General features: G+C 45.4%; 2 protein-coding genes across 3 annotated transcripts in view; both read right to left on the bottom strand.

Moving 5' to 3' along the window:
- The window catches only part of GAN (gigaxonin), a 61,641-nt gene extending 61,108 nt beyond the window's left edge, over positions 1-533 (bottom strand). The window contains exon 1 of one of the 2 annotated variants that reach the window (XM_055305400.1): positions 206-533. In XM_055305400.1, the coding sequence (XP_055161375.1) occupies positions 206-372 (167 nt within the window). In that variant the 5' untranslated portion in view covers positions 373-533. The remainder of the gene's footprint in view (positions 1-205) is intronic. The other variant, XM_055305401.1, reaches the window with a different exon arrangement.
- Positions 534-20,083: 19,550 nt separating this feature from the next.
- Positions 20,084-25,659, bottom strand: part of BCO1 (beta-carotene oxygenase 1) — a 39,829-nt gene continuing 34,253 nt past the window's right edge. The window contains exons 9-11 of the mRNA XM_055304780.1: positions 23,847-23,941; positions 22,691-22,802; positions 20,084-20,849 (exon numbers count right to left, since the gene is read on the bottom strand). Of these exons, the coding sequence (XP_055160755.1) occupies positions 20,620-20,849; positions 22,691-22,802; positions 23,847-23,941 (437 nt within the window). The 3' untranslated portion in view covers positions 20,084-20,619. The remainder of the gene's footprint in view (positions 20,850-22,690; positions 22,803-23,846; positions 23,942-25,659) is intronic.

Below are 25,659 nucleotides of genomic sequence, written 5' to 3'. Positions count from 1 at the left end.
AGGGAGCGCGGGAGGGCTGCGGCCCGGGCTCCGGGGGCGCTCCGGCGGGCACAGGCCCGGCCCGAGGGAGACCGCAGCTCAGGGGCGGCCCCGGGGCCCCGGAGGGACGCGGCGCCCAGCGGGCAGCGGGCGGCGGGGAGGGGAGGGGAGGGGAGGGGAGGGGCCGGGGCGGCCGGGGGCTCCGGGCAGCGCGGCCCCTCCTCACCTGATGTACGGGCTGGCCGCCGCCAGGATGTTCTTCTGCACCGGGATCTCCTCCCCGTCGAGGACCAGGTGCGCGTCGCAGAAGCGGGACTCCTCGCGGAACGAGCTGAGGGCTCGCAGCAGACGCGCGGCGTGCTGAGGGTCGGACACGGCGCTGCCCTCGGCCATCGCGGCGCCGGGTCGTCGGCGGACTGGTCCCGCTGCCCCCGCCGCCCCGCCGGACCCCTCGAGCTGCCCGCGGCCGGCGCGCTCCCCGCCGGCCCAGCCCGCGCGCGCGCGCCCGTCCGGCCCGGCTCTCAGCGCTCGGAGACCCAGCGGGAGCCTCCGGAACGCGCCTGCGCCATCCGCGGCGCAAGGGGCCGGCGCCTTTAAGGAGTCGCGGCGTTGCGTCATTTCTCCGCGACGCCCCCGCGCCGTCGGTCCCGCCCTCTCGCCGGGGGTCGCCGCAGGCGGCCAATCAGAAGCCTCGCTCTTCCTCGGGACGCGCGGGGGGCGCAGCCGAGGGGCGGGCGGCGGCCCGGAGCGCTCGCTGCTGAGGCGCGGGGCGGGCGCCCGGGGCTGTGCGGCCGGGCGCCGGGGCTGTGCGGCCGGGCGCCCGGGGCTGTGCGGCCGGGCCCGCGGCCCCTGGCGCCGGGAGTCTGCGTCCGAGCCTCGGCTCTTCCGCTGCGTGGCCATGGTAAGGTGCCCATCCCCAGTTTCTCCATCTGCAAAGTGAAGCGGCTGACTTCGTGTGAGCTCACGCGTGTGAGCGGCGGCGCGGCCCTGCTGAGAGAGGCGCAGAGACCCGAGAAAGCGGGCCCTCAAGTAGAGCACTTGGCCGCAGGCTGCGGAGGACAGGCGGCGGGCGGAGCCGGAGGGAGGGGTAACCCACAGCCCGTGTTTTGCGGAGCCTCCTGATCCGCGGGGACCGGGCTTGGCCTTGTCCCCGCAGGGGTTGGGAACCCCGAAAGGGCTTTCAGCAGGGTGTTTTGTGAAGATCACCCAGTGGAGGCGAGAGGAGGAGGAGGAGGATGGTGCTAAAGGAGAAGGATGCCTAAATAGTGCAAGACTTGAGGGCGCCGGCGTCCTAAATTGAGGGATGCTGTGGACGTGGATAATAGTGGGTGGCTTTACTTATTTAGGTTTTAAAAGATTTTATTAATGAGAGACAGAGAAAGGGAGGCAGAGGCACAAGCAGAGGGAGAAGCAGGCTCCCTGCGGGGAGCCGGATGCGGGACTCGATCCCAGGACCCTGGGGTCACGCCCTGGGCCCGGAGGCAGACGCTAACCACTGAGCCACCCACGTGGCTTTAAACCCAAACAAAACAAAACAAAACAAACTGTGAGGGAGCCCAGGACAGTGTCCTGGTTGAGTAAGTGCTGGGATGTTGGTACCTTCCAGACGGATAGGAAATGGCAGCGGTGTGGAGGGTGCCAGCGGTTCAGATGCGACTAAGATCAGAGTTGTGACAGGAAGCAGCGCTGGCCTGAGGTTTCCCTGGAGGTTGAGGGCACACGGAAATGTGGGACGCGGGCACCATCCTGGACAAACACTAGGTTGTTTGTACAACCTGATTGCACGAACATCAGTTGGTTTGTACAACTAATAAGCTCTTAAAGAATTGGCAATTCTTCTGAAGATTTAGCAATTAGAACCCAGGACCCAAGGAATGGTCAGCCTTTCAGAGAAGGTAGGAGGGGGTTTTCACTGGATCAGTTCAGTCTTTTCCTTCAGCCAACCAGAAAAGTCCAATAGTGAAGGCTTTGGAGTCACTGCAGGAGTAAGAGTATATGCCTACGGCAGAGTCATCTGCAGAAGAATAGATGGGGGAAAGGAAGTTAGTAGTGGAAGCTCTAGACTTTCCCAGTTCCTTCTTCAAACTCCGCTCAGCATTTATGGGTGAAACGATAAAGATGTCTAGGATTGGCTTCAAAACAAAATGAAGGGATGGAGGGAAGCAGGGGAGGGTATGGATGAATCAGAAGTGCTGATGAGTTACTAATTGCCAAGCGGGTTGTGGGTTCATGGAGTTTCGTTGTACTAGCCTCTGTATTTTTGTGTCTGTTGTAAAATGTCACAATAAAAGCAAAAAAGAAACAAAAACAAGATAAGCGGCTCAAACTTATCTTCTCCGTGCTACCTGCCTAGTACCCTGGGGGCAGTCAACACATCTCTCTTCAAGTTGTTGCTGTGCTTTGAACATTGCTCTGACGGGTAACTCATTATAAATGGGTTTATGTATTCATGTCCGCGGCTAGCTTGTATATTTTAGTGGCTCAATTTCCAGGTGCAAAGCACAGTGCCGGGCCTTAGAAGTGCTCACTGAACGTTGGATGGATGAAGAAGGACCAACAAAATTGTGAATACCGGGCACTTAATAAATGTTTTCTGAATTTTATCGTCTGTTTTTAGTTTTTGTCTTCATTCCCAACTCGCTTGTTGGGGTCAAAAATGACGTGCATGACAAAGAAATAGTACTCTAAATTTTTTTTTTTAATTTTTATTTATTTACGATAGTCACAGAGAGACAGAGAGAGAGAGAGAGGCAGAGACACAGGCAGAGGGAGAAGCAGGCTCCATGCACCGGGAGCCCGACGTGGGATTCGATCCTGGGTCTCCAGGATCGCGCCCTGGGCCAAAGGCAGGCACTAAACCGCTGCACCACCCAGGGATCCCAAGAAATAGTACTCTATATACAATATAGATATTTGGTAAATACTTATTAATTGCATGGAATGCTGGTCGACTTTTCAGCTATCAGGAGGTTCCAAAACAAAACAAAGTTCAAATAACAGAATCACCCTCAGGTGACCAGTTTCCCCAGAATGGGAGTGTTGCCTCAGTTGAAATAACCAGAGGTGACTGGGGATTAGTCAGGTAGGCTCTTCCTGGTAGAGGTGAACCTTCTCTGGCATTTTGACAGAAGGAAGGAAGGGGCAGGCTCTGCCCCATAGATCCTTCCTCCCACGCTCGGGCCCTCTTCTTTCCTTCCCTACAGCACCAGAATGAGTTTTCTTGGGGTACCTGAGCTGACCTCAACACTTTATTGCAAACCTAGCATCCTTTTGTCAACTCCCCTTTCAGGAAACCAAGATGATTTTCTGATTATGAGGGGACACCCAGGCAGAGAGCTGTAGACAGACCTGCACTGATCAGCAAAAAGGTAGTTGCTGGCTCTGAGGGTCACCTGTGCACCAGGCAGCTGCTCAGCAGACCTTATATATGCTTTCAAAACCGCCCCACTATTTGCAATATTTCCCAGTTGCCCACTCGCCTGAGTAACTCATCCTTCAAAACCAAGCTCAAACATGACCTTCAAGGAATCTGGGCAGCCTCTCAGGGGAGAGTCCCTGGGCTATGTCATGTTTCTGCTCTCCATGCTGCCCTTACTGCACTGTAATTAGCCGGTTCCTAAGCTAGTTCGCAAGAGCTTCTCCAAGGTAGGAGCTGTGTTGTGTTCATTCAGTGTTCCAAGGAACTTGCACAGTGCCTGGTACTTAATAGATGCCGCTTGAGTGCTTTTGCATAATTAGAGGTAGCAAGTTGGGTAAATGAGCACAGTAGGCAGGATGTAACAGTGGGGTTGGGGGATGAAGGAGCTGAGGAACACTCTCTAGAGCAGGAGGCTGCCCCTTAGCTCTAGCTGATTGCTCCATGGGATAATGGGTAGTGGTGCCGCCAAATCCAGTGATTTTTCAAGAGATCTGTAAAATTCATGTCCACATGTCAAATGTCTCAGTTTTTAACATTAGCCACTCCTTCCATTTGGGAGAAAAAGATGCATCATGGGTGTGCAGCCAGGTTCTGGATTTAATTCATTTTCAAAAAAATAATAACAATAATAATTCATTTCCAGAGGTAATCCGAAAATCATCTTGGTTTCCTGAGAGGGGAGTTAACAATCAAAAAGATGCTAGGTTTGCAATAAAGTGCTGAGGTCAGCTCAGGTGCCCCAAGAAAACTCATCCTGGTGCTGTAGGGAAGGAAGGAAGAGGACCGAGCGTGGGAGGAAGGATGTGGGGGGCAGAGCCTGCCCTCCCATCAGCTGCAGGAGCCACTCCTGGTCACCTTGGACTGTTTTGTAGCATTTCTTGTTGTTGCTCAAACTGAGCCACCCTTGATATTGTTTACAGCCATCAGAATGGTGTATTTGATGTTATTGTTTCCCTACATGACATAGATTTCAGATCTCAGCTGTTGTGAAACCAGTAATTTGAGATCCAAGTAGGCTCCCAGCCCTTTCAGTCTCTGGTGACTCTAGTGGCTAAACAACCCCCCAGAGAAAGGATTTTCTTCTCCTCCTCCTTTTTCTTCTCCTTCTCCTTTTCTGGTCTAAAGACTAAAAAGGATGTTCACAAGATATTAGAAATGGTCATTCATTCAACAAATATTATTCAGCATCTGCCATATGACACGTTGCAGATACAATGATGGTGAAAACAGACATAATTACCTCAGTGGTATCATTGTAGAGACTTCCTACTCTCTGTGCTTTTGTGATCATGGATCATTTTTACAGTCAAAAAAATTTTCCAGTTGCAAAAAAGGAAAAAAACAGCTTTATTTTGCTTTGAAAAATGAGCCCTCATAGAAGAGAAGAATCACCTTGGAGTTTGGGGTTTTGTTTTTTAATAAATGTTGGAAAGAGGAATGAGAGTCCTGCAAGAGAAATAATGCAAAGAAAGAACTTAATAGTTTGGAGGCTTTTTAGAAAACATTGACTCTCAGATTCAATTTATTGAAGAGAAAACTGATGCAGGATGAGTCAAGGACTCAGTCAAGGTCATACATGTGATCTCGTTGAAACAGAACACACAGGCCCGGAGCTTCTGCCTTCCAGCCCTGTAAGCTTTTCCATTACACTAGGTTGACTTTGTAAACATTAATTTGGTTGAGACAGTCTCTTCTGATTCATTTTAAGGCGGTCTTCGCATATTTTATGGGTAAATCTGTCATTTGTCCAAATCTATATATAGCTCCTTTCTTTCGGAAAATCTAAGCTCTTCCAAATTGCTGAGTCAGAGAGCATCTGAGTATTTATAACTTTTGAGAGTTGATTTCATATATTTACATAATATTCAGAGAAGTGTCTCAGAAACCAGTGAACTAATTAAGTTGTAATGAAGATAGTGACTGTTTCTGACCAAATGCACGCTGTACTCCCCAGCACCCAGTACAGTACCTAACACACCGTAGGTACTCAAGAAGTATTTGCTGAGTAAGTGTTAGTAACTAGGGAGAACTGAGATTTTTTTCTGTCCGTAAGATGTCTGTCAGATGTTTTCTACAGTTCCCTCACTGAACACCAAGCAAGAGCTTGCTAACAACTCCAAGTGAGTATCTAACAGCCATCTGCAACTAACATGTCAGAAATTCAACTCGTGGTTTACCCCTTAAACCTAATCATTCCCCAAATCAGTGGAAGCATCGTTCATTGATGGACTGAAGGACTGGAGGACATTAGGGACATCCTTGACCTCTTTCTCTCACACCCTTCTTACCAGCGAACCTTGCAGTTCTTCCTGCAGACAGTCTCCTGAATCCAGCCTCATCTTACAGCCTCTGGGAGTACCACCCTGATAGAGCCACTAATCAATGCCCCCTACCTAGACTCTAGCAATGGCCTTCCAGTTGGTCTCCTTGCTTTTTCTCTTGCCCCCTTATGAGTTCTTTCTCCCTATAAGCTAGTCAGATCAAGTTGCTTCCCAGTGCAAAACCTTCTAATGACTTCCCTGTGGCTTATGAAGCCCTATGTGAACTTTATTTCCTCTGCGACCTCATTTCCTCCCACTGTCCTCTCCCTCGGTGTGCACTAACCAGGATGGTTCTTTTTGCTTTTCAACCAAGCCTCATGTATGCCCACCTCAGGGCCTTTGCGCTGGCTGATTTCTGGGCCTGGAAGTCTCCTTCCTCGTGTTCTCATAGCTTGTCTTTCATTCTACTTAGATCAGAGCTTAAACATCAACTCCTCCGAAAGCCCTCCATTTAGTTAACTTCATTCTTCCTCACTGCATTTGATCACTATAGTTATATATGTTTAGTTTATTGTATGTTTGTTTATTGTATGTTTCCTCTGACTATCATATGGGTTTCATGAGGCCTGGTAGGAGCTTCCTATTTTATTCATCACTGTATCCTCAGCCTCTAAAATGATGCATGGAATATATTATGTGTGTAATAAATATACACTTATCAAAAGAAAGAAATGTAAAGAAGTAAGCTGGGGGGAAGGCAGGGCAACCTCCCTGAGCCTTTTCATCCCTTGCTGTCTGACCTGACATTGCCAACGTAGAGGAAGATGAATTATCAAGAGCGACCCAAAGGATGCAAAATGAAACTTCCCAGATCTTAGGAGGTCGCAGTATAACAGCTCTGGGCATAGGGTGTCCTAATAACTACTTTCAAACCAAGTTCCGTGCAAGAACCTTACCTTCCCCCTTCAAGCCACACCCTTTTGCACATCGTACCCTTTAAATGTAGTTTAGGTATTATATGTTTAAATACCTGAAAACATAAAAAATACTCAGTTTCTGCTCTTTTCCTAGGATTCTGGTCAATACACTGCTGACTGTACAATGAACTCGTGTATCCTGCAGAATTTGCATTGTGTTAGTAATCCATCTGCTCCTCAGACCTGTTCAAATGTCTCATGTCATCTGAATTCCTTTAATTCATTGGATTTCGTACCTGTCTGCCCTCTTTCTGCGACCCTTGGAGACCCTGGGGAAGTTACTGCAGTCTGTAACTTGGCATAGCCAGAGTAACTTCACAGAGCGGTCAGGAGGATTAAAGGAAAGGACTCCAGTGAAGTGGTGACAACAGGGCCTGGCTTGTGGTCAGTGCTCAGTAAATGCTAAGTGTTAGGTTGGTTGTCGCTGCCGCCTCCATCCTAATCCTGGTTTTCAGTTGCATCCTTGCCCATCTCAGGAATGATTAGCTTCTTTTCTCTCTTTTTTAAAGATTTGATTTATTTACTTAGAGCGTGGGTGGGCAGAAGGCAGAGGGAGAGGGAGAGAAAGAATCCCAAGTAAGCACATTCCTTGTGGAGCCCAGTATGGGGCTAGATCCCATGACCCTGAGATCATGACCTGAGCGGAAATCACAAGTCAGATGCTCAACTGAGCCCCCTAGACACCCGAGGAATTAGCTCCTAGTTGACTTCCACACCAAAATCTAGTCTCTTCCCCTGTGCAGTCAGGGCCCCACCCACCAGGTCCTCTGTGGATCTGGGTTGACAACCTCCCTGGGCTTTCTCCCTGATGCTGGGCTCTAGGTGGGCACAGCTGGTCTTCTCATATCCTCTAACACTCCCTTTTCCTGCTCCAGCTCTTAAAACACCCCATTCTAGTCCTTTTATTGTTTTAACATTTAAATTCATTTTTACGTTTTCTGAAATATGTCCGACCTCTTCTCCAGCAAGTTTTGAAACTAGCACTGTCGTATATTTACTATCAAACCATTTTTATTGAGGTATAACATACGGTAGAGTGCACTAATCTTAAGCATACAGCCCAGTGAATTGGTCCATATGAGCAGGCCTGTGGAATCACCAGCCAGATCAAGATAAAGGACATTTCCAGCAACCCAGAGGCTCCCATAGACCCATGTCCAGGCAACACCTCCCAGAGGAACCCACTGTCTGACTTCTGTCACTGATTGGTTTTTCCTGTTCTTGGACCTTTGTGTCCAGCGTGTTTCACTCACAGTGTCTTTTGAAATTCTTCTATTTTGTTGTTTATAGAAATATATATATATGTATATATATATGTAAATGTGACTATACCAGTGTATGACTGGGCCACTATATGTTTATCCATTTTCCTGTTGATGGATGTTTGGATTGTTTCAGTTTGGGGCTATAACAGAAGCGCTGTTATGAACAACTCTTTGGGTGGCCTATTGGCACTTTTTTCTTGTGTCAATGTGCCAAAGAGTTGAATTGCTGGGTCATAGGGCAAGCATAGGTTCAGCTTTAGCAAATAACTGCCAGACAGTTTTCCAGAGTGGTTGTACCAAATTATACTCCCACCCATCATGCATGAGAGTTCCAGTTGCTTTGCATCCCTCTGTAATTGGTGGTGTTGGTCTTTTAATTATACCCATTCTGGTGGGTGTGTGGTGGTATATGTACATATGTATGTATTTTAATATATGTCTATATGTATGCATGTGTATATATTAAGTCCATGTGTATATATATTAAATACATATATTTAAGTGCTTGTTTGAGTTGTGCCTCATTTTTAAAATTAGTTCTTCAAAGTGATATTTAGGAGTTCTTTACCGTATATGTGGGAACACACATTTTTTCACCCTCTCTGTGGCTTGGCTTTCACTCTCTAAATAGTATCTTTGATGAACAGACATTCTTAATTTTAATGAAGTTGAGTTTATCACTCTTTCCTTTTATGGCTAGCGCTTTTCATGTTCTGTTTGAAAATCTTTGTGACCACAATGCTATTTTCCTATGGTTTCTTCTAGAAACTTCTGTTTCCGTTTCACATTTAGGTCCATGATCCATCACCTCAGCTTACATGCATTTTCTTAAATCCAGCTCACAACTCAGTTCTTCAGAGATTCATTTATTTGTTCATGCTTGTAATCACTCATTCGTCTGATTCTTCAAGTACCTAGATTTGCCTGACCCTTATGGGAGAAGAAAAGCAGTTAGAGTCAACATTTAAGGAACTTACTGGCCAGTAGGGGAGAGGGGAGACTTGCACACACATAATATCTAGAAAGTAGTAATTTAGTTAGAAAATGTGATATGGGGACACCCGGGTGGCTCAGTGGTTGAGTGTCTGCCTTCGGCCCATGGCGTGATCGTGGAGTCCCGGGATCAAGTCTCGCATCGGGTTCCCTGCATGGAGCTTGCTTCTCCCTCTGCCTATGTCTCTGCCTCTTTCTGTGTCTCTCATGAATAAATAAAATCTTTAAAAAAATGTGATATGACCTGATTATTCTAATAGACCACCCAGAGTCATTTCCTCTCTGAACCTAGCAGACAGGTACATTCCGCACATGCCGTGACCCCGTCTTTCTCATCCTTCATTGGTTCTGCCTTTCCTTCAGGTAAAAGTCCAAGTCCCTATGCCTGGTATTGAGGTATCCTTCCCATCCGCCCCCTCTTCATCTTCTAGATCCCCACCATCCTCATCCCAAACTCTTGCGCACACCCACCTGAATTCCCAAATAGAACAAGCTGTACTTCCCACCAGCTGTTTGCATCTGCCTTTTCCTCCTTCCTGGGCTCCTTTTCCTATGACTGGTGCCTGAAGTATCACCTCTGTGAAGCCTCCCCTGGTTTCTCTCTCTCTCTCTCTCTCTCTCTCTCTCTCTCTCTCTCTCTCTCTCTCGCCTTGAAATCTCCCTCTCGAGTCAGATTGCTGGGTTTAAACCCTGCTTCTTATCACTTTCCAGCTCTGCCCCTGGGCATGTTCCTTAAAGTGCCTCTGAGCCTTACATTCCCCATGGGGAACAAATGTGGTTCCTGCACAATAAATACACTTATCCAACTACAATGTTAAACACAGTACCTGGCCCATAGTAAGTGCTCAGCAAATGTTCACTTGAAAAATAGTCACACCCATCACACTAATGGCATTTGTCTGCTAACATACTGGTCTTTTCACTAGATGCGAGGTTTCTTGAAATTAGACATCACTTCCTTAATTTTTCCACAATTCCCACTTCTTGTGCCCATCCGTGGAGTCGTCAGTGCAGTCCCCTGTGTGGAGAGCTTTTTGCCCATCACCCAAACTAACCTTAACAACAACCTGCAAGATAAGTATTAGGTTCTCCATGCTGTGATTTAAAAAAACCAAGGCTCAGAGAGCTAAAATCTCTGTTCCACATTCCCTCAGCTGATTCATGGAGGAGCCAGGATTTTGACTCTGTTTTATTGCCAAGTTTGTGAGCCCTCCATCATGTACCCTTGCTTCTCATTGCATGGTGGGCACTAACAGAACTCAGTAAATATCTGACGAACAGAATTCAATCTAATAAACCTAGAACCTACCCGTGCTTGTCAGAAAGGGACATGGATTTATTTGTACCACTGAAGTTGTGAATGTGGCCCTCAAAGGCCAAGCCATCAGAGACTGAGACTCTTCTGGCACAATAGCATCTAGAGTAGGTGACTGCTTTCAACTTTTCCCTCTTGGGAAACACTCATTTCATCATCAATAATTTGTACTTTGTGACAGCAAGGTGTGCTCTCTAATTGACACAATGCTGTCTTTCCAGAGAAACGGGTTGTCACTTTTCACAAAATTTGTCCTATTTAATGACACTTTTTGTTTGGTGTTTAATTACCTACCATTTCTTCTATTGCTACAGTACAGTCCCAAGGTTTTAAAATGTTGTGCCAAGAGTCTTGGGAAGATCTTTTCCTGGCAGATTCTGGAAGCCCGGCCTTTCCAGCTCAATTGTAAATGTCTTGAGAGCAGTGATCACATCATATCTGACTGAATCTCCATGGTACCTGAACTTGGTTAGGCAGGCTTACAATAAATATTTGCCAAATTCAGTATCTCTGTGCTTTTTCATGCTGCATGCTGGACTAGGCCTCAGGAGGGAGAAAGGAGGAATCAGATTCAGCTCTTGCCCTCCAGGAACTTCTTCTAGTCCAATGCAGGAGATAAGTCTTGAAAATAAACAGCAAACATCTGACATGGAAAATGCAGTTTGGGATGCAGATTGTAGCAGAGCTACATGGGGGTAAACCCCCTTCCCAGAGCATTATTTGTACTTAGATTGCTGAGAAATTCTTTGATGTTTAAACAAGCATGGGCATAATATGGAATGCACTATATAACATATGCATGCATTTTAAGGTAAAACACAGATTTTTTTTTAAGATTTTATTTATTTATTCATGAGAGACTAGGCGGAGGGAGAAGCAGGCTCCCCTCAAGGAGCCCAATGCGGGACTCAATCCCAGATCCCAGGATCAGGACCTAAGCTGAAGGCAGATGCTCAACCACTGAGCCACATTTCAAGGTGCTATATTTGGTAGATTTGTCCTCCCGCCTTCCTTCTGGGAGCTAGCTCCCCTCTCCTCTGCCTTCAGGAGTATTTCGATTGGTGATGATGGTGAGCACTGCCATTGCAGCAGTCAGAATTAGGCTTTTAATTGGGTTCTGCTCTATCACTTTCTAGATTTTGAGTAACCTCAGCTTTCTGAACCTCGGTTTATTCGAGATTTTTAAAAAGCTTCTGTCACATACATGGTAGCTTTTATGCATGTTGTGAGGAAGCAGAGATTTATGGGATGGATGGATGGCAGGCAGGCAGGCATAGGAAACAAGTCAGTTTTTTGCCTCGTAGCAACAAAAAAAAAAGTACATATTTTCTTTATCATCAATACTTTGTGATTCTACAGGATTTTGTACCCTCAAAGAATTTTCATACTCATAAAAATCAAAGAAAGTAGAGCAATCCCAATTCTACTTGTAAGAAGAAGTGGGGCCTTAAGAAATGCCCAGAGCCTTGCAAAAATTGAGACTGGCTAACTTGAGATTTGAACCAGTGCTTGGTTCAGCATCTTTAACACAATAGCTTGGGGACTTATTAGGGGGTAGGGGTGATTAGAAGGGGGCATTCCTTTCCTCCCGGAGCTGTGTGTAGCCTGTTAATTTGGGCTATTTGTCATGAGTCACAGAATCACAGAATCCTCATGGCTGGGGCCCAAAGTTCTCCTCTTTTCCTATGGAGAAGCTGATTCAAGCAATAGACTCTACTCTCCTTAAGAACATACATTTACACAAGAGTTCACATGCAGTTGCAGGAAGCTCATGGACACCCTGAAGCCCCCTCCACCATGCCCCCTCAGGTGCTCAGGACCCCTCTACAGCCAGCCTCTTAAGCTTGACCAACTACAGAAACACAAACTCATTATCTCCAGGAAGACTAATTAGAAACAGTATAACTCAACAATACCAGCAACTTCAGCCAGGGACCACTTACCTTCCCATCTCTGTATCATCTGAATTCTCAAAAGTTTGCCCTTCAGTAAATATCTAAAGCCAAACCATCCATTGCCCTCCCAGACTTTTGCAAGTCTTGGTAGAGATAAGAATTGAGGTTATATGTATTTTAGAGATCAAAATTGCCAGTGTGCTAATGGAACGGGGTGGAGACCATGAATAGGATAATACATAGGTTGCCTAGAATCAATTGGCCTCATCACAGGCAATGCCTTTGTTGTTATGAAAGCCACGATCAACCACAGAAGATAAAGAACTAGGTTCACAGCTGACAGAAACTTGGTGAGGCCATGCAGGTCATATATTCATTCAACACTCATGTACTGAGCACTGGCTATGTGTCCAGGACTGCTCTAGGCCCCTAGGAGACATAGGAGATGAAAACAGAAAAGTCCTTGCCCTGAAAGTAATCCTTGAGTTTCTATTCCATTGAGGAAGATGGACAAATACCATGAACTATAATAAACACGTAAATTTTACAGTGTGCTAGAAGGCCAAACGTGCTTCGGGGAAAATGAAGTTAAAAGGGATAAGGGGATCAGGAGTGTGTGTGATGACGGAGTTAAAGAGTTGCAGTGTTAAGTTGGGGTCAGGAAATCCACACTGAAGGGGAGAATTGAGCAGGTTCTGTAGTCGAGGAGGCCATGTGTGCTACTGTGGTCATTCCTGGAGGGGCCGAGCCAGGTGATGCCGGTGGCACTGTTCAATGTCTAGCATTTGTGCATTCATGCAGCAGGTATTTACTGAATACATTAGGAGCTAGGTGTTTGGGGTAGCTGGATAATAGCCTACAAAGATATCCAGGTCCTAATCCTTGGAATCTGTGAATATCACCTATTCAGATGATGGCATCTATTCACAGATGGCAAAGGAACTTTGCAGATGTCATAAAGTTAAGGATTTTAGATAGGAAGGGTATCCTGTGTTATCTGATGTGCTCTAAGTGTAACTGTAAGTGTCCTAAGAAGAGGGAGGTAGGAGGAGATTTTGACTGCAGATGGAGGAACGTGATGGGACACTGAAGCAGGGGACGAAGGAGGAGGTGGTGTGAGATCCCAAGTCAGGGGATGAGAAAGCTGGAAGAGGCAAGGAAACAGACTCTCCTTTGCAGTCTCCAGAAGGAAGCTGCCCTTCTGCACCTTGATTTTATTCCTGTAAGACTCATTTTGGACTTCTGACCTCCAGAACTGTAAGAATAAATCTGTGTTGCTTACATCATCATGGTTGTGGTGATTTCTTCCAGCAGCTATATAGAAAACAATCCAATGTTATTTCAGACAAGGATATAGTGATGAACCAAACCGATGAAAATCCCTGCTGTGTACACTCCCCGTTCTTGACCACTCAACCTGTGCCGGGCACTGGCCTGTGCCCTTAGTATGTAGTATCCCCAATCAGTTGTCACATCAACCCCAGGAGATGGCTGTTTGAACTGAAACCAAGTAACTCAGAGACCCTGCTCTCTAACCATCGTAATTGTGTTCTGCCCATGCCCAATTAGACAATTTGTTGTGCAGTGGCTATTTGGGCCATGCCAACAATCTGCTTATGTCATTTCTGATGCCACTGGCCAGCAGGGTGGACTGGAACACTCTGGTGCCTGGGAGGCTGACCCTTTGTTCTTTCACCACAGCAGGAGGAAGGCCTTGCTCAGAGAGAGGAAGATCATCCTTCATTCAAGAGTTTATGAGTAGCAGCCACTGCTTGAATTGCCCACATAACCTCAGCTAACTCAGATAGTGGTAAGTGGCAGGCACATCTCCTAAGGACTTTAAGAACACTGATTTATTTAATCCTCACTGTAGCCCTGTGAGCTACATTCTGTTACTATCCTCATTGGATGAGGAAAGAGAAGCATAAAGAAGTAAAATAATCTATCCACTTTGTCCCAGGCACTGTACTAAATCCTGAACGTGGAAAAGTGAGTAAAACTCAGGCAATAAAAGTAGTGGTTAAGAATTTGGACTCTGGGGGATTTCTGGGTGGCACAGCGGTTTGGCGCCTGCCTTTGGCTCAGGGCGTGATACTGGAGACCCGGGATCGAATCCCACGTCAGGCTCCCGGTGCATGGAGCCTGCTTCTCCCTCTGCCTGTGTCTCTGCCTCTCTCTCTCTGTGTGACTATCATAAATAAATAAATAATTAAAAAAAATAATTTGGACTCTGGAGTCCATTTGCCAGAGAAGAAATTTTAAAAATTACATAAATTGGACTTCTTCAAAATTTTAAAACTTTTGTACTTCAAGGCACCATCAAGAAAATAAAGACTACCCACAAAATGGGAAAAAATATTACAAATCATATATTTGATAAGGGATTTACATCCATAATATATAAAGAATTCTTACAAATGAACAATAAAAAGACAAATACCCCAGTTTAAAAATGTCAAGGTGCATGGGTGGCTCAGTTGGTTAAGGGTTCAACTCTTGATCTCAGCTCAGGTCTTGGATCTCAGGGTTGTGAGTTCAAGCCCCTTTCAGGCTCCACACTGGGCATGGAGCCTATTTAAAAAAAAATGGCAAAAAAAAAAAAAAGGCAAAAGACTTGAGTAGGTATTTCTCCAAAGAAGACATACACATGGCCAGTATGGAAGCATATGGAAGGATATTCAACATCATTAGTTATTAGGAAAATGCAAATCAAAACCACAAGATACCACTTCATTGTATCGAGGACAGCTAAAATAAAAACAGCAGACAATAACATGTTAGGAAGGATATGGACAGATGGAAACTCTCATATATGTCTGGTGGAATGTAAAATGGTGCAGCCACTTTGAAAAGCTGCTAGGCAGTTCCTCAAAATGTTAAACACACAATTATCATATGACACAGCAATTTCACTCCTAGGAATATATGTAAGAGGAATGAAAACATATGTCCACATAATGTTCATAGCAGCATTATTCACAATAGCCAAAGAGAGGAAACAGCCCAGATGTCTATTACCTGATGAATGGATAGACAAATGTGGGCTATTCATACAATGGAATATTATTTGGCCACAAAAATAATGAAGTGTTGATTTATGCAACAGCATAAACAAACCTTGAAAACATGCTAAGTGAAAGCAGTCACAAAAACTCCATAACTTGTGTGATTCAATTTATATGAAATGTCCACAGCAGGCAAATCCACAGAGACAGAAAGCAGATTTGAGTTGTCTTGAATTGGGGTGGGGACACAGAAGGTGGAGAGACTGCTAATGCAGACAGGGTTTCTTTCTGGGGTGATGACAATGTTCTAAAATTAGACCATGGTGTTTGTTACACAGCACTGAATATACAAAAACCACTTAATTGTGCATTTTATGAGTGAATTTTAAAATTTTTATTTAAATGTATATGAACAAATTTCATGGTATGTGAGTTTGATCTCAAAAAATATTATTATGAAGAATGACTATCAGGGCACCTGGGTGGCTCAGATGGTTAAGCATCCAACTCTTCATTTTGGCTTAGGGTCATGATTTCAGTTTGTGAGACTGAGCCCTGTGTCAGGCTCTGTGCTGAGGAGTCTGCTGGAGATTCTCTCTCTTTGCCTCTGCCCCCACCCCCATGCCTGCTCCCTCTTTCTCTCTCTCTTTCTAAATAAATCATTAAAATATTTTTAAAAATAAATAGAAGAATGACTATCAGTCCTTGATTGTCCTCGAAGAGGCCACTGGAGATTTCTGTTTAGATAGTGCCAGTTCTATTTCTTACAGATAAATTGGGGTTCTGGCCCAAACCTGTCTTCTCTGTGCAGTTTATACCCCATGGTTCAAGTTTTTTAAATTTGCCAACTTCTCTCCTGATTCCAAGCCTCAGCACAGGACTGTTTCTTTATCCAGATCACCCATTTCCCCTGGTTCCCTACTGCCATCCTTCCCGTATGAACTATCCCGGGTTTTCAGGGCAGCATTGGGCACCCCCTGAGGTGTTCCTTTTTCTTACCACCATTTCCCCAAATCGTGTTCATCTGTTTCTCTGGTGATGTGTCCTTCACTGTGCCATATGTTCCCTGAGGACAGCTGAGGTTGTGCTCAGCATTAAATGCCAACACAGTTTTGGTAATCACTGAATGGATGAATGAATGAGTGAAGTGAATATAGACCTGGAAAAGTGGGAGCATCTGCACGGAGTGGAAAGATATGGAGGAGATGGAATAGAGAAGAGGAGAAAGGGAGGATATGGATGAAAGCTATATTACCAAGTACCCCCTTTTTCTATGACCTATAGCCGCTTTGACCCTGCGAGCCTCTTGGATTCTATAAAGGCTTCTCAGTTTCCTCTGAATCAACCCAAAACCTTAGGTCTTTCAAAGAACACCTCAAACGTTGTTTTTCTACTCTTTAGCTCAGAAATACCACGTTGGGGATCTAGTCAAAGAAAATTGCAATAATAAGCAGTTGAATAGAGCAGGGGCGAAGGGTAAGCTCTAGAAATGTGTGTGCAAAGTTACTAATCTGGCATTATTTATAATAGTAAAAAATTGGAAGCAACCTAAATATCCAATGGTAGGATAGTATACATCATGCCTTGTCCCAAAGATGAAATGATGTGCTCCCATTAGAAGAATTCAGTACTTTGAGAAAATACCTGTATCGTACGTTCAGTGAGAGAAGCAAGTTATAAACTGGGGTAGGTTACTGGTGGGTAGCTTACCAATTGCTACTCTATAAGCTGTGCACAAAAATATCTTAAATACTGAAAAAAAAAAAACCCACCAGAATGATTTCAGGGGTTTTCTCTTGATAGTAGGATTATGGGTGTCTTTCCCATTTCTTTTTTAATGTAACCAGGTATTTGATGAATATATATGATTTTTATAATCAGACAAAAAAAATCACCTAATTCTCTCACTCTTTCAACTGCTCTTTCTTGGGGAAGTCACTCTCCATCTGCTTTGTTCAGTCAACCCACTCCTGTCCCCAAATCCTTTTCCTGAGCTACACTATCAGCCTGCAAGGACCAGCACTTTGTCAGGGGCTCGATCCACACACTGAGGCAGCGCTTGAAGATGCACTCCTCCAGGGAAGCCTTTCCTGATCACCAAGAGGAAAGAAGACTGGCTCATCCCCACCCTGCCCAAACACAGTGCTTCCACATCTCTCTCTGCTCACCTTGTCCAAGAAGGCTGGACAAGCCTCCAAGACGCTGGTGCTTGACCTCAAGGGACTCTTTCCTGACGTGGCCCAGCAGCTGGTGCAGTCAGGTGTGTGTATGTGTCTGTGTCTGCACCTGGTGGCTGATCCAAACTCCTAGAAGGAAGTTGAGGTAGAAGCCACAGGTCTCATCCCTGTTGGGTGATGAGGAAGATGGTAATGACTCTTCTGTCTGCATGTCCTGATTTGCCATGGGTAAGACTTCTGTTGGCCATTTTAAAACCGCCCAAACAGTCTTTAAACAACTTAAGAAGTGATCAAAGATGTTTGGACTTAACCTGGACCAGCAACGTTCTCAATGGAGTCAGCTCTGTGACTTTGGTTGGGAGGAAGCAAGTGTGAACCAGTAATGCAGATGTAGCTCGAAAGCACTGAGATGTTTCCTAAGTTGATCTGTCCCAAGTATACATCCAGTTTATTCCTGAATTGGAATCAAATTAGAAAAACCTCTGAAGGAAAAAGTGGGTGAGCAGATGTTTGAGGGCTTACCAAGTACCTGACACATCTCAGAGCACTTGTGAAATGCTGTGGATTTATGAAAGCAATAAACAGGTCTGTGTGATTGATTGTTCCCGTCGCACTTCCTGGTCACATGTCACACCCACATGAAGCATAACAAGGAAGACTCAGAGAGGGTAAGACGGAGGTCTCGTGCCTTCAAGACAGGCGCATGCGTCTTAGCTCCCATGGCATTTGGGGCTGATTACCCTGGCCTGTGTGTAATGAGACACGACGGAGTTAAGGATCAAGATAAATCAGGTATTGTCATCGACGTTTGGTGTTTTTGAGACTGAGAAAGAAAGATTTGGCGTGCCAGGCTTCCTCATCAGTCTGGTATCTCACCTGTCATCTTAAACACGGTAAACAAACCACAGACATATTTTTCTTCCTCACAGAACTGCACCCTTTTTCGTGAGTAGGTCTGGATACTGTTTGGCAATTGCAGTTGAGTAGAACGGGGGTGGGGAAGCGTTCGATTCCACCCTCTTCTCAAATACCTGAAGTAGAGTAATGAGTAGGTGTCACATTTGTCGCTTTTCCACTCCTACTATCTGCATGCAGACCTTAATCATATTTTCCTTAGGCCACCATAGCTGACATTTCCTTCCAATTGATCTCATGAAGGCTGGAGGTGCTGGGACACCCAGAGGGAGCAAGATGCTCTTCATTCTGCCATCGCCGGGGGTCAGAGGCGTGGGATCTATATGCCAACAGTGAAATGGAAATGCTGGGATGGGAGAGAGGATTTGAGGAATCAACAGGGAAAGAGAGCGGGGAGGGATCGTGGATGGCAGGGAGAGGAATCTGCTTGGGGACTCTTGGGTGCTGTCACTGGATTCCATGTGAATGGTCTTCCTTATCTTCCCAGGAGATCACTAGGAAATACCCATTTCTTGGTGGTACATTATCAACCAACAATCTGTTTATTGAAGGAATTCACTCGTGCATTCACTCAGCGAATATTGAGAGCCTGTTATGCACCAGGTGGTGTTCTAGGTACTGAAGATACAGTAGTGAACAAAAACACTCAACACAGAACAACATGGATGAATCTCCAAGCAGTTCTGCTATGAAAAGTCAACCCCCGAAAGCTAATACTGGTGATTCCATTTATAGAAAAATTTTGAAATGGCAACATTTTAGAAATGGTGGTTGCCAGGACTTAGGGATGGGGTGAGGGGTGGTTCATGGTGGGAGAAAGTTGTTATAGTGGTAAAAAAGCACCATACGGAATCCTTGTGTTGACATGCTATTCAGTATCTTGACCATGAGGGTGGATACAAGAACTTACACATGATAAAATCACATAGAGCTAAACACACACACCAATGAGTGCAAGTAAAACTGGGGAGATGTGAAAAAGATCTGTGGGTTGAATCAATATCAGTATCTTCTTGGTTGCAATACTGTACTATAATGCTACTATTGGGAAAACCGGGTAAAGTCCATGCAGGATCTCTTTTGTATTATTTCTTAGAACTGTACATGGATCTATAATTATTCCAATAAAAATGTCCAAAAAAAACACCCCCAAAACAAAACCCAGCTCCCAGACCTGATGGAGCCTACATTTGAGTGGGAGCTAAGTGTGGCTTCGTGGTGGCCACAGGGTAAAAGCCAAGACCACACTCAGAGGTCTACCCCTTCTGGGGTATTCCATGTCCTCAAGACATGTCATTGGATCCCTACTGGTGACCGAAGGAAATCCAGACTTAGGGTAGGAGGCAGATGCAGAATAAGGGTGGACTCCCAACTCCCCTGACCCTGTGACATGGGCATGTTGGAATTATCCAGTCTACCTTTGGGTCTCTAAACCAGGCACCCATTAGACTAAAGGTGGGACTCAACTATCCATGGAGCTCCCAGTGCTCATGTGAGACCCTTCGTGGCTTATTCCCCACTTCCGCCATCCCCACCACCAACCTGCTTTCACCTCTGTGAAAACACTTGGTCCATCCTGGCAGCACATTCAGCTTGCGGAACCTACTTTCCCATACAGATACTAGCATGGCTCACTGCCCTAGTTCTCACCATTAGGCAAGAACTCCTCATGCCAGCCCTGGGCCTTGATCCTAGATTCTAGCCCCCTAGCCATGGCTAGGAGTGAGTGTCCAGCCCCTTAACCCCCTCCTGCAAAGGGGAATGCCCACACCATTGCTGTCCCAGTGGTTGTACAATGAGGCATCTAGCTGGCTACAAACTGTCCAGCTCTATTTTATTGCCTTAGAAGAACTTCAGAGGAAAGAAGCCATGTAAAAATTAAATAAGGTTGGAACAGATTTTAAAGTTTTTATTATTTTATATCATGCCATGCCTTGCATGGAATGACCACAAAGTACTCTGCCTTCCTGGCCACATAATTTACTAACAGGGCTCAGTGGAGAAAGCTAGGACTCTCAGATGCATAATCTAGTCTCCTGGGAAGAGGGAAAGAAGGGGTGGCAGGACAGAGCAGCGAAAAATACTTGTCTCTTCTTTGATAACTCCGTGGTTGCTTATTCTAAGAAGGATGATTATATGACTTAATACAATTTCTGGTCATTGTCATTATAATAAGGGAAAAAGGCTTTCTTAGAAGTGCTTGAGCTAATCAATAAATATTTGATCCACTTTTAAACAAGGTTTTTATGGCCAAAATAAGTTAAAGAAAAGATACTGACAAGCACTATTTCCATACCTTCGTCTCAAAGCAACCACAGAAAGAATAAGTGCAAAACAAAATGAAGGATGTCCCCTTCACCCAGAGAAGAAGCAAGCCTGGAGTCCTTCTTCCCAGGGAGGGGCCCAGGCCCCAGCCCAGTCAGATCTGTGGGGCCGCGTGGCAGTCCGGAGCCCTGTCCCGCTCTTCCTGGGAAGCGGCCTGCTTCCCGGTGTTGCAGTCTGTGTCCGGGATGAATAGCCCATGGAGATCCAGGTGCATCTCTACATCAATAGATGCACGGGCTAATTCTGTAAAACTTTTGGCATCCAGAATAAGTAGAAAAGGCAGCTTTTGGGGATCAGTAGAGACGATGGCCGATAGGATAATCCCTTTGGGGAAACAAAGAGAGACACTTTGTAAAAGTGCACACTTGAACTTCCTCTAGCTGGAGGGCTAAGTCTCTCAGCTATGTCTCCCTGTCCTCTTTAAGTATGGAATCAAAATAAAAGGAAAACAAATTTGAGATTCTGTGTGAGAAGGGAGAGGCCAGGGAACTAGGAATCAGAAGACTTGGTTCCAGCCCTGCCAGGGCCAGTCCCTCTGCCTCTCCCAACCTTAGTCCATTCATCTGCAGAGTAGGGATTATCCTCCCTACCCCCACAGGGTTACTGAGAGAATCTCTTGCATGGGGAACAATGAAAGCTTTTTGGAAAGTATTGCATATGTTGGAGAATGGTTATTTGGCTATTATTTAGAAAGTCTGATTATAGAGAATCAGTTTAGATGCTGTATTTAGGCTAATATATGGCACTTAACTAAACTCAGACTGGCTGCACTCAATGGCATTTGAACGAGCCCAACTCACTTTATGCACATGCAGCACGCTAGTAGCCTCAGCCCTCCCCTCTATAAAATGGATGTGTGTGTGTGTGTGTGTGTGTGTGTGCGCGCGCGTGTATATGTATTCTAAGAACTCACTCTCCAGGGATATAGGATTAAATGAAATAAATGCCCATAAACTTCCTCCCAAGGCCTCCTGGGTCTCAGGGTGATTGGCTTAGATTAAAATCCTAACTCTGTAGGCACGGTGTGTGTGGCCTTGTAAGTGACATCATTCCCTCAGCCTCTCCTTTGGTGAAGACATTGCTACTCCCTGCCCACAAGAGAATGTAGGGGAAGCCCTGGCCAGCCCAGTGGGAGGCCAGCTTCAGCAGGAGGTGCTTCCCCCCATCCCCTACCTCTGAGGTGACAGTAATGTGGGGTCCCCCGCTTGGTGTGCCATACCACGCCACACATGGCCAGTAGGTAGACAGGACCCAGGCAGAAAACCACTCCTCACTGAGGGAAGCAGCTGGCAAGCTCAGTGGGGCAGCCCCACCCATGGTTCTAGTTGCCCTCCTTAGCATCCCCAGGAGTATATGCATTTACAGGTGCTCCATGCAGAAGACACATGCTTAGAGATAGTTAAGAATTCTCTCCCAGCCATTGCAATGAATTTTAAAGTAGAAAGGAACTGGGCTTTTGTGTAATGAATAATTTAATGTCTCCCAAAGGGAGGTCTGAGCTTTGCTCCTGGAAAGTGACCTCTAAGCCCCTATACTGTCCTCCCTCATAAGAGTGTCTTTATTTACCTGGGGCCAGCCTGATAATCTGTCCTCACAAAGTGATTTAGATGTCAGTTTGACCTCCAGAGAGGCTGAAGGCTGAAGGTCAGCCACATGGCCAACCAACCATGTCTACATGACCAAGCCCCTAAAAAGCTCTGCCTTCCTGGCTTGGAGGACTTCCTTGGTTGGTGATACCGCATGGATATTGTTGAAGGAGTTGGGGTGGGCCATGACCTCCAGGGACAACCAGATACTCCATGCACACAATTCTCCTGGATTCTGTCCCATGAGCATCTTTTCTTTCAATCTGCATCCTTTCACTTGATAAACCGTAACCATGAGTAACAGTAGTTTTTAGTGTGTTCTGTGCATCCCTCTGTCAAAACCCAGGGTGGTCTTGGGGCTGCTCAACTTGTAGTTGGTGTCAGAAGTGAGGGTGCTTTGAGGGACTCCTTAACCTCACAGCTTTGGACTTGGACAGACCTGGGTTTCAAAGCCTGGTTCCACCAGCTATGTGCTGTGGGGGTCGTGGAGGGAGGTCATTGCCCCCCAAATGATGTCTCTGTTTGAGGGGTGATTGCAATTAGAGCGCAGCAGGCAGGCTCCCTTTCCTGGAGTCTTACCATCATCCTCGTCCTTGGCACCTGGTGTGGGTACAAACAGGGGTTCTGCTGGCCAGCAGTGTTCCTGTCCCCATTTTAAGGATGACTTTGTGAGAACATCATATTTCAGTATCTATACATCCAAAGAGGAGAGACACATGAGTGACCTGTTGGAAAGCAGGCTCATTCCCTGGGAACAGATGACATCAATGCCCACAAACAGAGGATTAAGCCCCTCCAGTGTAGACTCCAAGTGACATCTACTTAGGATCAGAGGCAGAAATGAAAGCAGCTAGCTTCTTCCTCCTCCATCTTTAAGCAAAGGTCCTCCTGTCCATCCCCCCCCCCATAACTGACACTACATACTGAAGTTTTAAAAATAAAAATCCTGAATTTATCTAGTATTTGGAGCTACGTTGCAATTTTTATATGTGTTACATAAACTAATGTATTCGATGCAAACATTTAAAGTGTAATACTATCCTTTTGTTGTTTTAAAAGTGCAAGTCCCTGGATTTCTCTTAATCCTTAATAGACCTTTTTCCCCTTAGGATGTGAGATTAGTGGGGAGTGGCTTGGGTGTGTGTGTGTGTGTGTGCCTGTATTTATGTGTGTGTGTGAACCTTAATTTTTTGCTTTGTACATTTCTGCACTGCTTGCATTTTTGAGAAAAGATATTCCATTTATTATTAAAAATGAAAACATTAAAGACAAGTGATGTCTGTATACTCAGCATAGTCCCTGGGATACAGTAAGTGTCCAACAAATAGTAACAAGTAACAAAATAAATGCTTCAAGTTTCAGCCCTCTGCTTGAAAGGGTGAGTTCCTTCAGGGCAGGGACTGGGATCACTCTGTTCACTTCCTAGCCTCACTGCTGCCATGTTGTAGCACATGGTCAGTGCTCAATAAAATGTATTGAATAAAGAAATCAATGGATAAACTACAGCTGTGACTTCTTTGCTGAGCTTCCGTCCATCAGGTATGGCTGCCTCTCTTGGATGACTCATCATTGCTTCCATTGTATACTGTCCCAACTGGACTTCACTCTCTGATATGCTCCAAAGGGACCTCCCTTTTCTGATCAAGGTCACCAGTCTGAGAACCTAGGGTTCAGCTTTGCAGGCAGACACAGTCATTGTAGGGAGCACCAGCCCAAGTCACATAGGGATCGGTACCTTGGTTGGGATGGGACTCCACTGAACTTCAGCAGCAAAGACATAGCGGTATCGCTTCCCATTGTGAGCATAATTAATCCGAGGCAGCTCTAAACCTGAGAGAGAATGACACTGCTGATGAAGCCCCCATCACTGAGGACTGGGAGCATCCAGCCTTCATGCTATGTTGGGCATCCTGTCCACAACAACCGCTCCCAATCCAGGATCCCTGAACTGGCTTCAGGCCCTGGATTAGATCAAGGTTGGTAACAGGGCAGGGGGAGGGAACCTCTGATAATTACCCTGGCTCTATTAGAAGGTTCAGGAGCAAGGAAAGATAGACCCAGTTTTTTGTGTATAGCATCTTTAATTATCCAAGATAGAAATCAAAAAGAATTGCATGATTAAAATCAGAGGCTACTGCAATTTTTTTAAAGCTCTTTTTAAAAAAAGTACTCATGTGTGCATGCACGTGTATGAGGGTGTGGAAAAAAACTTCTAAAGCTGTGGAAAGGGGTGTCCATGGGGAATAAATAAATCTGGGGAATTCATATAATAACCTAAGTAAAACTAATGTTTACAAAGAAATTTAATAACACGGGAAAGTGTCCATAAGACAAAGTATAAAAGGCTAGTTACAGAATTATCTCTACTATGTTACAAATGTAGAGAAAATTGCTAGGATAATAACTTCCTTGTAGTTTATGATTTATATTGTACACTGTACAAATTATGATAAATTTTTGTTATGCCTATTACTTTTGTAATCAAAAAATACCTTAAAATTTTGTCCATGTGCATGTATACATATATGCCTGTCTTGTCAAATTAAATTTCTAAGTCTGAGTGCTAAAATGAAAATCACTCCCCTTCCCCCGCTCTTATGGAATATTTCAGGCAGTTAGAGCCAACTGCTGATGAAAATGTCCAAGAAAAGAGGAAGCAGGCATGGAAAATCTGCCACACAGAGGCCTCCTAAAACGATGCAAGGCATGAGTGGTGATTAGGATCAAGGGAAGTGCAGGGGAATGGCCTATTTTTTTTTTTAAGATTCTATTTATTTATTCATGAGAGACAGAGAGAGAGAGAGAGAGAGAGAGGCAGAGACATAGGCAGAGAGAGAACCAGGCCCCATGCAGGGAGCCTGATATTGGACTCGATCCTGGGACTCCAGGATCACGACCTGAGCTGAAGGCAGATGCTAAACCGCTGAGCCACCCAGGCATCCTGGAAATGGCCTATTGAGGTAGAAGATGTCCAGTCCCACAGACAAATAATCATGAAAGTTCCAAGAGACAGGTCACAGTGACCTTGAGAAGGAAGGACCACCCATATACTGAAATCAGAAAAAGTTGCCCACAATTGGCTCCAGAGTAGGTCTGAGACTTCGCATGGTGCTCCTGGGCCTCAAACCTGGTCTGGAGACCACCCTCCTCCCCTTTACCTCCACCCTGTAAATGACCAGCCTCAGGTACTTGGTTAAGTAAAATAGTAAAATTCATCCCTGCGAATTTTGTGAGGCGACTGAAACCATGCTCTTGAAGAATCTTCAGGAAATGGGGAAATTCCCAGGCTATATTCATTAAGTGGAAGAAGCCTTTTCAGAATATTCAAGATGGTATGGTACATACACATTTTGTAAAACTATAAATGCAGAGGTTAAGGGTTTTTGAGTCTAAGAGACATGCATTCAGATCCTGGCTCTGCTCCCTGTCTTTGGGAAAGTTATGGTATTATCTTCAGCTTTGCTGTCCTCAGCTCTAAAACAAAAATGACACATGCTGACACCTGCCTCCCAGAGAAGTTCTCCCACAACTTTTACCTTGTGCTGGAC

This window comes from Nyctereutes procyonoides, unplaced genomic scaffold, assembly GCF_905146905.1.
Source record: "Nyctereutes procyonoides isolate TBG_1078 unplaced genomic scaffold, NYPRO_anot_genome, whole genome shotgun sequence".
In the NCBI taxonomy this organism is placed as follows: domain Eukaryota; kingdom Metazoa; phylum Chordata; class Mammalia; order Carnivora; family Canidae; genus Nyctereutes; species Nyctereutes procyonoides.
This window is presented reverse-complemented; position numbering and strand designations above follow the sequence as displayed.